The following is a 14,452-nucleotide window of genomic DNA, read 5'->3' as shown; positions in this document are numbered from 1 at the left end:
GGTGGGGATTGTAGTAGGTGGCTGCCTCCTGGAGAGATCACAGTCATCTACATTGCTGCTGACAATGAAACACCATAAAAATATGCTAACACTTGGGCAAGGTTGACCTAGACTCTACAGCTAGCTCTGTTTCCTTCCTTCTCCTAGGAAGAAATACATACGTGCGGTGGGAGACTTGGTGGTCAGGGGTTAGTTGGCTTAGGATCTGAGGCTCTTTGGTCTATAGCTTCTCTTTCCTCCTTGGTTTTCTTGCTGACGTTGCTTGTTGGTTTGCCTATTTCCATTCCCAGTAGAGACTGGGAGTCTCCTGCGTGGAAGAGACTAACTGGCAGAAAGAATGTCGTCTTTGTGCCTTTTGAACTTCATGCTCCAAGTCTTGGCCCTTTCCCTTACAGGACAGAGAGGCTCACAGGCACAGAATGAAGATGGGAGTGGGCAGAGGCCTGGGAGGGAAGGGGAGAGCGAATGAGTGAAATAGCCAGGGGAAGAGAATTCCCTGTAAAAGCCTAGAGACAAGGAAGCCAGTGAGAAGAGCATGAGGCTGGGTCTCATGAGACTGAGGTTGGGGTCCCGAGCTGCACAGACTCACGGAGCCGCCCCAGACAAGCTCTGTGATTTCTCTGGTCTCGTCTTGCTCATCTGTTACAGGAAGACACTGGGCCAGATTATCTCCGAGGCCCTTTCTAGCTCTGACTTTCCCTAAGTCCTCGAGAAAATGGAGTCATAACACCAGGGACCAAAGAAACTAGACACCCCTCAGGGACGGCCCCAATTCTTCCCAGCTGGTTGCCATTCTAGCCATGGCTACACCCACTGATCTGAGTCTCTATGGATTGCAGCTGATCTAGGGGACTCGCTGTAATCCCTTCCTCTGGAATGAATCCTGCGGTCTGAATGTCCTTGACAGTGTCCAGAGGGGATGTTTGCCTGTTGCTTCCCTGCGTGTCTGTGCTCAGTTGCTTAGCTGTGTCTGACTCTTTGTGACCCCATAGGTTGTAACCCACCAGGCTCCTCTGTCCATGGGATTTTCCAGGCAAGAACACTGGAGCAGGTTGCTATTTTCTTCTCCAAGGGATCTCCCCAATCCAGGGACTGAACCAGAGTCTCTTGCATCTCCTGCCCTGGCAGGTGGATTCTTCACCACTGTGCCACCTGGGAAGCTGGTGGCCAAATAATATCTCTCCAGGAGAAAATGTCACTGTAGGTTATCAGGTGGTAGAAGCCACAAGACAAGTGTGTGCTCTGCACAGCAAGGTTGGGGGAAGCACATCAAATGCACCAGTGTTGGAGGAATAAATTTTGGTTGATGCATGAGCTTGTTGCCTAATGATTTCCCATTCATTCTCTTGTAAGGGGAAGATTAGGTATTTATACCACTGAGATGCACAGCATACTAATGAGGAGCACATGGGGCCAGGGCAGGGCAGGGTCGGCTGGCCCAGCCAGCATGGAGCTATCGCAAGGTGCCAGCAGAGAAGGGAGGCAGAACAGGGCTGTGTCTGGTTGCCTGTAGAAGCTGGGTTCTGTGGGCAGCTGACTAGAGTGGGCACTGGGGCTGTCTGGATGCTAGGGTGAGGAGGGAACTGTCTCCACAGTTCTGAGCCTCTGGCAGCCTCTTAAGGCCATTTCATCTGAAGCTGCAGAGATGGACCTATTGTGAAAGGCTGAGTTTAGAAATGACTTGAAAGAGAACACCCAAGGCCACTGGAGCGGTTACTGAGCAACTCTGCTTATAACTGGGTCAGAGCCCTGTCTGGACCAATTAGCTTTGTTTTCCAACCCCACTGGGAAACCTTTAACCCCATGTACCCAAGAAAGGCTACTGGTCCCAGGTGACCCAAACGAGAAGTTGTGGAAGGCTGGTGCAGCCATCACCTCTGCTGAAGGGACAACTTGCAGGTCTGGAGCTCTGGCTTGTGGTACGGGGACCCTGCGGCAATTCTGGCATTCTGTCCCCTCTCTCCCCAGAAAAGACTTGTTGCCTGTGGGTTGGACTTGTTGCCCTGCCTCTCTCCCTTGCTGGGTTTTTGATGGCTTTTCAGCAACCCTTGTGTAGAGGAGCCTTGGCCCTTTGAGTAGTTCCCAGAAGAGTCAAGGTCACATTGGCTGTGGAACCTGGGGCCTGTGGGGTGAGTCACATTCTCAGGACCTGAGCTTTGAGCATGGTAGGACCCCTGGTGCACCCCATTCCTACTTCCTCCGGAAGTAGAACAAGAGCTCAGAAGGTAGGGCTGCAGGTCTTATTTCTGGAGCAGGGAAAGCAATCCCGGCTTCGACATCCCCATCATCACTTGGCATCCTTGAGGGAGGCAAGCAACCAGGCCCTTCCTCTCCTCCCCTCTCAGAGGAGAGATGCTGGCCGGCTGCATTCTACATTGGCAGGGGCTGAAGGAACCAGCTGTGTGGGGGTCTGGTCTGGACATTTTAGCCCCTCCCCCTGCTGAAGAATTGATGCTTTTGAACTGTGGTACTGAAGAAGACTCTTGAGAGTCCCTTGGACAGTAAGGAGATCAAACCAATCAATCCTAAAGGAAATCAACCCTAAATCTTCATTGGAAGGACTGATGCTGAAGCTCCAATACTTTGGCCACCTGACGCAAAGAGCTGACTCACTGGAAAAGACCCTGATGCTGGGAAAGATTAAAGGCAGATGAAAAGGGTGACAGAGGATGAGATGGTTGGATGGCATCACTGATTCGATGGACATGAGCTTGGGCAAACTCTGGGAGATGATGAGGGACAGGAAGGCCTGGCATGCTGCAGTCCATGGGGTCGCAAAGAGTAGAACACGGAGACTGGACAACAACAAACAACGGCCTGAGGGTGGAGGTGCAGGAGAACTCAGCATTCCTGAGAATAATGAGGATAATGCGGCCACGCCCCAGGGAGTGTGGGGGCAAGTGAACATTAGCCGAGACAGGCAGCTCCAGCTGAGCAGCAAGTAAAACAAGTGAGGCCTGCAGCCCCAAGCCACGCGGGGGCTTCTGACTCAGGCTGGCATCAGGCTGCCAGGAGGGCACAACCAGGGCTCCCAGTGGCCAGGCCACCAAAACAGGGGGCAGGGCTGGCTGGCTTCATACATTATTCAGCACAGCTCTGACTGGAGGGCCTGGGGAGCAGTCTTCATGGGTATGGACCGGCAGCCAGGGCCCCGGGCCCAGCCTTGCTCCTTTCACACCTCCTGGAGCCTCCATGGGACCCTGATCTGCCCTGTGCACCTCTCTTGGAAGGTTCTCTCTCTCAGCTTCTCTCCAGGCTTGGTCCTGCTTGCAAGAGTCCAGTCCAGAATTCAAGGCAGAATTCCAGGGATACATAGCCTTGCTGCAAATTCCTGATGCAATGTGCTGTCTTGGCCTGATTTGCTCTGAGTGGACTGGGGCCGCTCACCCACTCCCCCCAGCTCCATCCCACTTCTCCCCAAGTGTGGCAGATACATACACGCACACTGCAAAACCAGCCTGCCAAGTCACAGAGAGCTCACTTCCCTAAATGACACATCATAAATGAAAAACAAGAGTTCCCCTAAAATGATACATACAACCATGTCCCAGTCTTCCACCAATGACCTCATCTCCAATGGGGCTCCAACAACTCTTGGCCAGGCTGATGCTGAGCAAAATGGTCACATCTCAGTCTGCATCTAACTTGATCTATTGCAGGGTCTGATGTTGTGGATCCTTCCCTCTCTCATCCTGGACACACAGTCTTGGTTTCCCAGGAAACTGTACTTTCCTGGTTTTTTCCTCCTAATTAACTGGTTGCTGGTTATCAGCCTCCTTTGCTGACTTTTCCTCATGGTCCCAAAGGTATAAACAGTAGAGTGTCCCATGGTTCAGTCTTGGGTCTCTCCTCGTCTCTAAATTTGGGATCTCAACTAACCTCATGGATTTTAACACCATCTACATGCTGATATCCCCTATACTGAGTTGTTCAGCCAAGGCGTCTCTTCTGGTACATTCTTTATCCAAGTTACTATCCAACACCTCCACTTGGATATCCCAAAAGTATCTCAACTACCACATGTTCAAATCTGAGTTTTTGAACTTCCTCCTCATATGGGTTCTCCCTCCAGAATTCCCCAACTCAGTTGATGGCAATTCCCTCTTGAGTTGCCCAGGCTGACAACCTTGATTCTTCTCTTTCTCTACACCTTAGACCCTGTACCCAATACGTCAGCAAATGCTGCTAATTCTGCTTTTGAAATACATCAAGAATCAAGAACAGCTTACATCTCTACCCCCATCCCTGTCCAAGCCACCACTGTCTCTCTTTCACGGCAACAGCTTCCCAGTGGATTTCCCTGTCTTTGCCCTGGTTGCATAGTCTATTTCCAACCTGTCAGCCCTAGTGATGCTTTTAAACTTTTGACTGTGGAACTCCATGAACTTTTCCTGCCCCTATCCCCCTCTTACTTCATCTTTTATTCTCTCTCCTCTCCAGCCCCATTTCTGCTTCAGCCACATTGAACCCTTACTTCTTTGAACAAGCTGGGTGTTCTCCCACCCCAGGATCTTTGCATTTGGCATTTTCTCTGTCTGGACCTCTGTATGGCTCTCTCCCTCTTTTTTTTTTTTTTTTGACTCTCTCCCTCTTATTTCTCAGGCCTACTCAGCTGGCCTCCTTTTGGGGATATCTCCCCTGACTAAACTGTTTTACACTGTGATTGGGCTTCCCAGGTGGTGCAAGTTGTAAAGAATCCACCTGCCAATGCAGAAGACACAAGAGACATGGGTTTGATCTCTGGGTTGGGAAGATCCTCTGAGAAGGAAATGGCAACCCACTCCAGTATTCTTGCCTGGAGAATTCCATGGACAGAGGAGCCTGGCGGATTATAGTCCCTGGGGTCACAAAGAGTTGGACACGACTGAGCAGCTGAGTACGCAAGCACAGGACCTCTCCTCCAGCCATCCTTGCAACTCAACACGCCCCACCACACTTCCAGGCTTTATTTTCTCCAGGCCATTCACCACTCTCAAACATACTATTTATCTCACTCACTCATTTGTCTCCCCACACCAGGGTGTAAGCTCCCTGAGAACAGGGGCTTCGTTTACCATGCATCCGCAGTGTTTTTTTTACACTGTTCACGGGGTTCTTACAGGCAAGAATACCCGAGTGGTTTGCCAGCTGAAGCTCCAATACTTTGGCCACCTGATGTGAACAGCTGACTCATTGGCAAAGACCCCGATCTGAGAAAGATTGAGGGCAGGAGGAGAAGAGGACTACAGAGGATGAGAAGTTTGGATGGCATCACTGACTCAAAGGACATGAACTTGGACAAACTCCAGGAGATAGTGAGAGACAAGGAAGCCTGGCGCACTGCAGTCCCTGGGGTCGCAAAGAGTCAGACACAACTTAGCGACTGAATAGCAACAACCATCCGCAATGTCCAGGACTGTGCTTCGTACCTTGCAGATGCCTGAAGAAATCACCGCTGGACGAACAATTCCTGAACCGTCCCTCCTTGGCTGTCCTCAGTTCTCTTTTCTCTGTGCTCTCCTCCTGCTTGGCATCCTTTGCTGGCCCCTCTCTTCTTTCTTCTTGACTGTGACTGTTCCCCAAACTCAAACCATATTCTTGAATTCTCTTTCACTATCTGCATCCCCCATTCCACTCCCTCACTCTTCCAGCTTCAATATCACCTCTGTCTTCCCCCATTCCTTTTTCATGCCAAGTTAAATACTGTTCTTTTGGTTACATTTTTACTTGCTCTGAAACCTTCACCCAACCGTCAGCTCCTTGAAAATAAGGACTATGTTTGTCCTTCAATACCCAGCATTCTTGGACCCAAATAAGCTCTTAAGAGGTTACTGAAGACATGTGGGTGAAATTTCATCATGCTTCCCTCTTGCTCCTGCCCTCCCTCCTGGCCAGGATAGAACTGGGAGCCTGACATCCAAGGTGGGCACTTGGAAGGTGTTGCGTCAAACTGCTGGTCAATGAGTATCTGGGAGGCTTTGTCCCAGGGTGATCGAATGAGTCACAGTGAATCAATTTTGCAGATTCTTTGACTCTAATTGAAAAGGCCTTTTGTAAGCTACCCTTGGATCCCGTTGGACTCAAGCACATGGGTGTGAGAAAAGGATGCAACTAACTCTTTTCTGGCAAGGAAAGCAATTTCATTCCAGGAGGCCAGTCTTTCACCAACACACTGGGACCTGCATGTCCCCCTGGGACAACAGAACTGCCTTCCTACCTCCCCCATCTGATGGGGGATCACAATCTGATGATTGTGAAGCTTTGAGGACAGGACCGAGTTGAAGTTTTCATATCCCCTGGGCTAGCCTGGTGTCTGGTACGTGGTAATTACGCCACAAGTAGTTACTGCACCAAGAGAGACGTTCTTTCTAGATCTTTCCCCCATTCCAAAGGAAAGAGAGAAACACACTCCCTTCCCTCTGACTCTCTCTTAATACTCTCTTCCTTCGCGGCCATCAAAGCCTGGCCTAACATTTTCTTTTTCTAGAAACTTTCCCAAACCAACCTCGTCTGACTCTGATTTCTTTTCTCCATCTCTGCTCAACATTTCTGCTTACAGCTTGCAGTACAGCAGCTTGGGTAATTTTGTTTGTGAACATCTGAGTTCTCTGTCCCCAAGTGTGTGCCCTCTGTGTGAGAGGGATGGGAGGTTGGCAGAGGGGTCACGGGACACAATTCCCATTAGCCTAAGCTGTAGGAGCTGGGCTCTTTCTTTGTCATCCTTTCCACAGCCCAGCCTGGCTTCTATACACAACATGTGCTCAGTGATCAAACTGACAGCACAGAGTTGACACTCAGTACGTGTTTGTTGACTGAAAGAGGAATGAATGTCAAACTCAGTGCCCATAGGAAGAACACTGGGGAGATGGTAACAGAATCCAAGTGTCAGCACAAAAATCCCCTGGAACAAGAGGAATGAACCAGGTCACGAAGAAAAATCCAAACCAAACACTCTTCTGGATTTCCTGATGAGCTGCACAATTTCAGGGTCTGTCTTCTGCCCAAGGAGCAACATAATCACACTTACTCCCCTCTAGCCGTGCCAGGATGTGGGCTCTGCTGAAGGCCTGGACTTTCTGAAGGCTATCTCTACCACTAACTGTCTGGGTGATAGTGGGTGTCACTGAGCCTGCAAGCTTTGTTTCTTTGCTTACATACAGGGCACAGTAATAAGGCTTATGGTGAGGATGAAATGGGATAAAGTTGCTTGTGCTCTTGGATCCTGGTAGGAACTCAAGTGATAACCTGCATATTAATAACTGGTAGATGGGGGACCTGAAAGGTGGGGCGGGCACTGCGCCCAGGTGCAGGACTGTATCTCGGAGGAAAAGGAGGCAGACAGTTTGTTGACGGGGCCTTGCTTGTGGTAGCAACTCCCTGGAGGACATTTCCCAGGGGCTTGAAGAGAGGACTGATGCTTATTGACACAGAAGGGAGGGAATTCTGCCCAGTGGCCTATCAACCCAGGGTTTAGGCTTCTACTAGGGAGACCACACTCCTGCGCACTGGGTGTTTCTGCTCTGAAATCGCTTCTTTATGGGAGAAGCTGAGAATCTCAGAATCTCATAACTTTAAAACTGGTTTCTGAGGAAAGTGCAGCCCAGAGAGGTCAAGTCATTTTCCCAAGGTCACACAGAGAACTTATGGTAGGACAATACATAAAAGAGAGAAATAAATAAAATAGGAATTAATAATAGCCAACCACCTGTTGGAATAGATGGTCCGGACCAAAGCTGGGGCTCAGACCTGGGGGTGGTATAAACAGTGCCCTGGAGGCCGCGTTAGAAGAAAGGCACTGTAAGAGTGGGGCTCAGCAGGCTGCCTGTGACAGGGCTGCCCTGGGCATCTGTGCATTTTATTTAATTGACTACATACAATACCACTTTATTTAATTGACTACATAGAATACAAGCTAGGTACCATTATTATCCCCACTTTCCTGATGAAGAAACTGAGGCACGGTTTAGACAATGTCCCCGGGGTCTCAAAGCTAGAAAGTGCAAAAGCTAGAATACAACACAAGTTTGTCTGGTACCAAAGCCTGAGCTCTTTGTACCCAGCTCTGCTCATTCCCAGGCTAGAGAACAGATTGTCCCACCACACGAGGCCTCCCTTCCCCCCTGCAGACTGAGTCCAGGCTCCCTGATAATCTAGAGAGTACTGCTTTGCCACCAAAACACACACATACATGCACTCACACATACACACACACGCACACGCACATGACCACACACGCTCACTCTGACCTATGGGGAACCCGGTAAGGCAGAAAGACGGCCAAGTCCACCAAGCATGGCACATATTTATGGCCCCAATTACTGCCTCTATGAAGGAGCAGGAGTGGGGACAAGAATAGTTGTGTGCACTGGGGTCTGAGGCCTCTGTAGCAATAACTACAAGATTACAGAGACGTTAGCAAACCTTGGTGACGGCGGCTCTATTATAATGATAAATCTACAGCTTTATATAGAAATAATGAGACTGGGGGCTGGAGGGGGGGAAGGGAAGAGCATAATGATCTCAGCCAATGGAAGTTCTGGGTGGAGAGAAAAATGGCAAACCACAGGGAACTCCCAGGAGACCTCCAGGGGACCTTAGTCAAGCCAGCAAGAGGGGGAAGCCTCAGTGGCAGCCTGAGTGTCTTTATTCCAGGAACAGAAGAGGGCTCCGATGGCCCCAACACGTCTGCTGTGCCTGCTTCTCACCCTCCAGTTGAGGGGGAGGGATAACTGTTACAGCCTAAGCTTCGCCCAGAACAACCTGGGGATGCTGAGGCCAGTGTCCCTTGGGCCTTAAGGGTTTGCAATGAAAAAAGCTCGCCCAATCGGATGCATACCTTCCCTTCACTAGCTTTGAAGCTCCACGTTCAGTGCTTGTAAGGAAACAACACAAATGCTCCAGGCTTTGCTACTCTAAACCACCTTAAGCACCGGGGCATGGACCAAAACAAGGAACCTGCTTGGTTCTACCTGCTAGGGCTGCACATGATCCTCCCCACGCGTGCAAGGAGCAACAAGTGGACAGCATTCATAGACTGGTGTGACCTCAGAGCAGCCTCCCCAGCCTGCTTCTCACAGGGCCTCCCCTTCTACCAGACTGTGAGTCACTGACCCTCCACTTCAGTCCAGACCACCTGATCCCACTGGTTCATTTCTTTGCTACTCCAGACATAAGCCATCTACCTGAACCATCACTCTGAAGGAATGCAGAGCCATGCCTAGCTCTGCTCATTTTCAAAATACTACTTGACTTTCTCCTCCAGGAAGGCTTCCTAGGTTAACTTCACTGCTTCTTTAATAATCCTTTCCCTGTGCACCAATATGTAGTTTTATTTGGATTAACTAAGCCATCGGTCATTCAGCAAGAAGGTACTGAGTTCTTACATTTGCATAAAATGACACGCTCAGCCCTGAGGGAAAATAAAAAAGTCAAATGTGGGACACAAACCATTCCTAAGCCACTGGGAGGACTTTGCAAGACAGAATATGATTTGGTGTATAACTGAGGGAGCCAGAGAATAAATCCAGGCGTGACTGCTCTGAGAGTGGAAGGACTTCGGGGGAAGCTTTCAAAGGTGGGTTGGTTTGGGTCAGAGAGGTGGGGGAAAGGCCTGCCTGCCAGAGGGAATCTTGGGGGCAAAGGCAAGAGGCAGAAATGCCAGGTGTGTTCAGGGACCAGCCTGCAGGTTAGAGGAGCTGGAGGCCAAAATGCAACTCTAGGAATGGAATCCGGCAGGAATCTGGAAAGCAGGAGAGATGGGAGCCGACTGGGCTCATCCGCACCGCCCCCCCTGGCACTGGCTGCAGGATTTTACTGACACGGAGTGCTCGATCATTCCCCGTCACTGCGACTTGGGCCTCTCTGGCCTCAACGTAATTACAATTTTAGAGTCAGCTCAGGCAAAAGCACCAGCCCTTTATTTCCTTTTCCCTTCTTTTGCCTGAATGCTCACCCCCCCAGAATAAAGAGACCGCCCCTGAGAGCCAGCCTGCTGAGAAGCTGCAGAGAGGAGGGCCCTGGTGGCCTCGCCAGACAGAACATTCATCCCACAGACTGCAAGCAAGATGGGTGTATGAGCAAGTCACCCCACCTTCAGCTTCGGAAACTCCTGGTCCCAGACTCCTCCTGCCCTTGGCTAGAATGCTTCCCCTTCCTCTTTGCGTATCAAGTTATGTATACCAGTTCCTCCCCACACAGCTAAATTCTCCTTCACCCAAGAAACCGTCCCTTACTGTCCTAACTCTCAGATCTTACAACCTCTCACATTATTTGCTACTTTGCATCACTAGCTACTGCATGAACATTTCTTGTCTCTATAATTCAAGTTCTGCATTGGGTCAAAGAGGCTGTCTTCTATCCCAGACCCCCGTTGCTCCCCAGTGCTTCTCATAGGGTCCTGCCTAAGAGAAGATGGAGGAGGAGTATAATGGTACTGACTGAGGGTGATGAGGATGGTGAGGGTCTGTCCTTTTTCTCAAGCTGGGGAAGAGGTGTGGGACGAGGGTAGGGACAGCCACGGAATTCTAGGAAGTTACCATTCAGGTGAGGGGCATCCCTGAGCGGACTGCCTGCTCTAGGATGAGGGTGTCCATTGTGCCTGGAGCTAAAGTCACAGGAAAGGGAGGTCTCTGGGGAGGAGAAGGGAGGCTCCTCAGAGGGCTGAGTTGAGCCCTGTTCCTCACAGCCCCTGGCCCCCACCCCTCCTCTCTCCCTGAGCCCCTGGGCCTCAGCCTCAGTATGGGGAGGTCTAAGCAGCTCTTCGCTACCTGTACAGTCACCATAATGAAGCTGCTGCCACTTGAGACCGCAAGGGAAGAGCTGCACCAGATGTAAACTTCACAGTGATTTATAGAGCAGAGCTCCTGAGCTTGGGGCCGGCACACAGCTGCTGTTCCAGCCGGCCCCGTCTGCCCGCCCCGTCTGCAAGCCCCCCTGCCTGTGCTGTTCTGTGTTCTTGGGGATGACATTTCAGGAAAGCAAAAGTAGGGGAGGCGCTGGGATAGCAAACTGGACCAAAGTGAGCACCAGCTAGGAGAATGGGCTATCCCAGAGACTTCCCAGAGCAGAAACAGAGCCTTACCAATTCTCTCAATTCCTTTTCCCACCAGAGTGGGGTTGATTTTCCCAGCCTCTCTCCTTACAAATTTAATACATAGATATTGAGCACTGATTGTCCACCCAGACAGTGGGAGAGTCTGCACCCAGAGAAATAGTGAAAGAAATATCCCAGGGGACACTCAACCACCTGGCGTTCAAGACACCAGACATAAGGGCATTGGCATTTGGTGGCAACAGCCCTTCAGGGCTCTCAGCTGCCTGGCTGGACTTAGAGAGAGGCACATCCCACACCCACATCTGCGGGATGCAATTACACAGCTTCTTCAACAGCCACCCAGGGCCCTGGAGAACACTGTCTACACTGGACCCAAGGGTTTTGGAGATGCCCTCTTAATTCTCTGTGCCAAACCTACCCTCCTCTTAAAAAGCCAACTCAAGCCCTACTCATTTTCAAAATAGTGCTTGACTTTCTCCTCCAAGAAGTCTTCCCAGGTTAACCGCATCCAACTCCCATTGCTTCTTTAATAATCCTTTCCTTGTACACCGATACATAACCCTTTCCTTGTATGCCTTGAAACCTTCCTGGTTAATTCTAATTGATCATGAAGAGCCCAGCATCTGCCTCTGTAGTGTGTGAATTAGCTAGGTCTCCTTTCAGGCTGGCCTCCTCCCCTACCACATTCTAGATGGCCCAGGCAGGCAGGGCCTAAGAGCAGGGGCTCTGTGGCATGGTAGTTTCTAGTTCTGGTTGTTAAGTACTTCCAGTCCCCCTTCTGGACATGTGGTAGGATTGCTTTGCCCGGTCCCCTTAATATTAGGAGTCACATGTATCTTGCTTCGGCTAATGACACGTGAGTGGAAGTGACGTGTGTCATTTCAGCATGGAAGCTTTAAGAAATAGTGCATGATTTGCCACATCTCCTCCTTCCTGAGGTGGTAACTAGGAGCACAGGGTCAAAACGGAGCCTCTGTAAACTTGGTGGCAAGGTAGAATGGAACCCTGGTCAAGCTGCAAAGCACGCGTAACATGAACGAGAACTACATCTTGGCTGCTTTAAGCTACCAAATCCTAGGATTATTCGTTGCCGCGGCATAACCTGGTTTATCCTGATTAATACAGCCTGTCCTTGATCGCCTGTGCCAGGCTTCTAGTACACATCAAGGCCCTTGGCACACGCTGCTGAGTCAGTCTACAGGCCTGGCCCCATCCTCACCCGTGATTAAAGACATACATTATAGGTGGTAGTCCTGAGGCCTAGCAGGTAGAGGCAACCACTGCAGAAGATGCATCAGAAGCAATAGATACAAATTACCTTTCCTTCCCTTCCCAACCTCTTGAGAGCTCTGCTCTCAACCTCCCTCCCCACTCACCCCCCAATCTGGGGCCCAGTGCAAGGATTTCCCCCGGGGTGGGCTGGTCTATGAGTTAGGGTCCCCTTTCACATCCTGAAGGGCAGAGGCCCATTTGTTTCTAGGGGTTCAGAGGTTCAGGGACACATCCACTCAAATCTAGAACTATAAACCCTCAAGAGGCCCCTGTGGCCGGCGGTACTCACACTTGTGGCGTACTGGATGTCCTTCCAGATGGAGGTTTCCCGGGACAGGTCGGAGGCCTCGAAGAGGTTGTCCAGGATCACCTCCCCGATCATGTCGTGGCGGGAGAAGCGGTCAAAGTCAAAGACGCTGAGATGCAGCTTGCGGTCGGCCAGCTCCTCGTAGGGCACTGGGAAGTGGAAATTCTCGTCGAAGGTGGGGTTCAGGGTTTTGCGGTGCACCCGGGTCTGCAGCTTGCACTTGCGGTCGGGCAGGAGGTAGATCTTGACGTAAGGGTCGGAGCTGCCGCAAAAGTCCTTGGCTGGGAGGTCGAAGGCCTTCAGGATGCGCACAATCAGGGTCTCGTTCTCGTAGTCGTAGCGCAGGCTGAAGTTGATTTTCCCGCAGCTCTTGGCCTCGGATTTGGCATCGTCCCCATCCACCGACTTCTGCTTATACAGTTCGGGCTTGATGCGGCCAATGCTGGTGGGCTGCTCCGCCGCTGGGGGCAGCTCGTTGCCGTAGTCCACGCTGGACACGTGCATCTGCCGTGGCAGGTGGCGCTTGAAGGACGTGTGCCTGGAGGAGGCGGGGAGGGGTGAGTGAGTGAGGTCGGGGGAGGGGAGAGAGGGGTGCAGGCCGACATGGCTCAGGGCCCCGGCTCATCCTAGCCCCGGTGAGGCCCCCTTTACTTCTTGCTAATTGACCCCCTTTACCTCTGCCGCACTTTGTGCGCATGTCTTAATCCATGTAAAGTAGTTGGAATGGGGCCTGGTACATAACAAGCTTTAGTAAATGTTAGCCATTGTGATCATTATCTTTTCCCCTGCTTTTCTGCTTCTGGCTTTCTAGGTTTCTTTCCTGGTAGAGGTGACTCTGGTTCGCCTATTAAATAAGCTCCCCTATTTAGAAGGACCATCTTTTCCCACTCTCCTTACAGCATTCCTTCATCACCACCACGATCATCACCCCCTTTCCCTCTGCCACTTTCTAGCTACATGACCTGGGACACATTATTTAATCTCTCTGTGCTATAAGATAAGGAAAAATAAAAGTAGCCATTGCATAGGATTGCTGTAGGGGTGAAATGAATACACACAAAGTGCTTAGAACAGAGCCAGGTATATAAGAAGCTCTTATTATCTCATGGATTCTTATATTGGCTCCTCACAGCAACCTTATGAGCATCATTAGCCCTATTTTACAGTTGGGAAAACTGAGGCTTAGGAAAATGAGCAATTTGCCTGATGTCAAAAAACAAACTCTGTAAATGTGACCCAGCACTTGCACCATTTCTGGCTTTCAATCCGAAGACCGGGCCTGCTTTCCTTTGGCCGGTCTGCTGGGATCCTGGACCCAGGAATCCATAGGAGCCCCCCAATTTTTAATAAATACAATGCCTTATGCGTGCATGTTCCACATCTTTTAAAAGTTTCTGAATTTAGCGTGTTTGTCATTACATGGTGGTTGTTTTTTTGTCATTTTGTTTGTTCAAATAAAGAATGTCATGTATACAATTATTGTAAGGCAGGGAACTCTGTCAAAGGCTCTTCTCCTTCTCAAAATGTTAGGAATCTCTTGCTTCTGTCTCACATACTGCAGACTCCATCTCAGAGGCGGTACGGACATAGACACATCATTAACTTTTATGCCTCTGCACCTTTGCATATTCTTCTCCCTCTGGACAAGCCAACACCTCCCACCCACACACATCTCAGGGTTGACCACCTGCACAGCACCCCACCTCAAAGGTTCCCCTCTCCTGAAGTCCCTCCTGGTGGCTACCTCCAAGCCGAGCACCCACCATGGAAGACATCATCTGACATATTCTCCAACCAGAATACGCATATGATTATTTCTGGTCTCTGGTCCTCACGGGCTG

At 50.5% G+C, this 14,452-nt stretch overlaps 1 protein-coding gene across 7 annotated transcripts in view; it reads right to left on the bottom strand.

Moving 5' to 3' along the window:
* SYT6 (synaptotagmin 6) overlaps window positions 1-14,452 on the bottom strand; it is a 64,291-nt gene that overhangs the window by 37,325 nt on the left and 12,514 nt on the right. For all 7 annotated transcript variants that reach the window (XR_006335999.1, XR_006336000.1, XM_043878642.1 and 4 more), the window contains exon 3: window positions 12,594-13,149. Coding sequence is in view for 5 of the 7 variants with exons in the window: in XM_043878642.1 (XP_043734577.1) it covers window positions 12,594-13,149 (556 nt within the window). In the remaining 2 variants the exon portion in view is untranslated. The remainder of the gene's footprint in view (window positions 1-12,593; window positions 13,150-14,452) is intronic.

Source organism: Cervus elaphus, chromosome 20, assembly GCF_910594005.1.
Source record: "Cervus elaphus chromosome 20, mCerEla1.1, whole genome shotgun sequence".
Classification (NCBI taxonomy): domain Eukaryota; kingdom Metazoa; phylum Chordata; class Mammalia; order Artiodactyla; family Cervidae; genus Cervus; species Cervus elaphus.
Note: the sequence above shows the minus strand (reverse complement) of the source record. Positions and strands in the feature narration are given on the sequence as shown.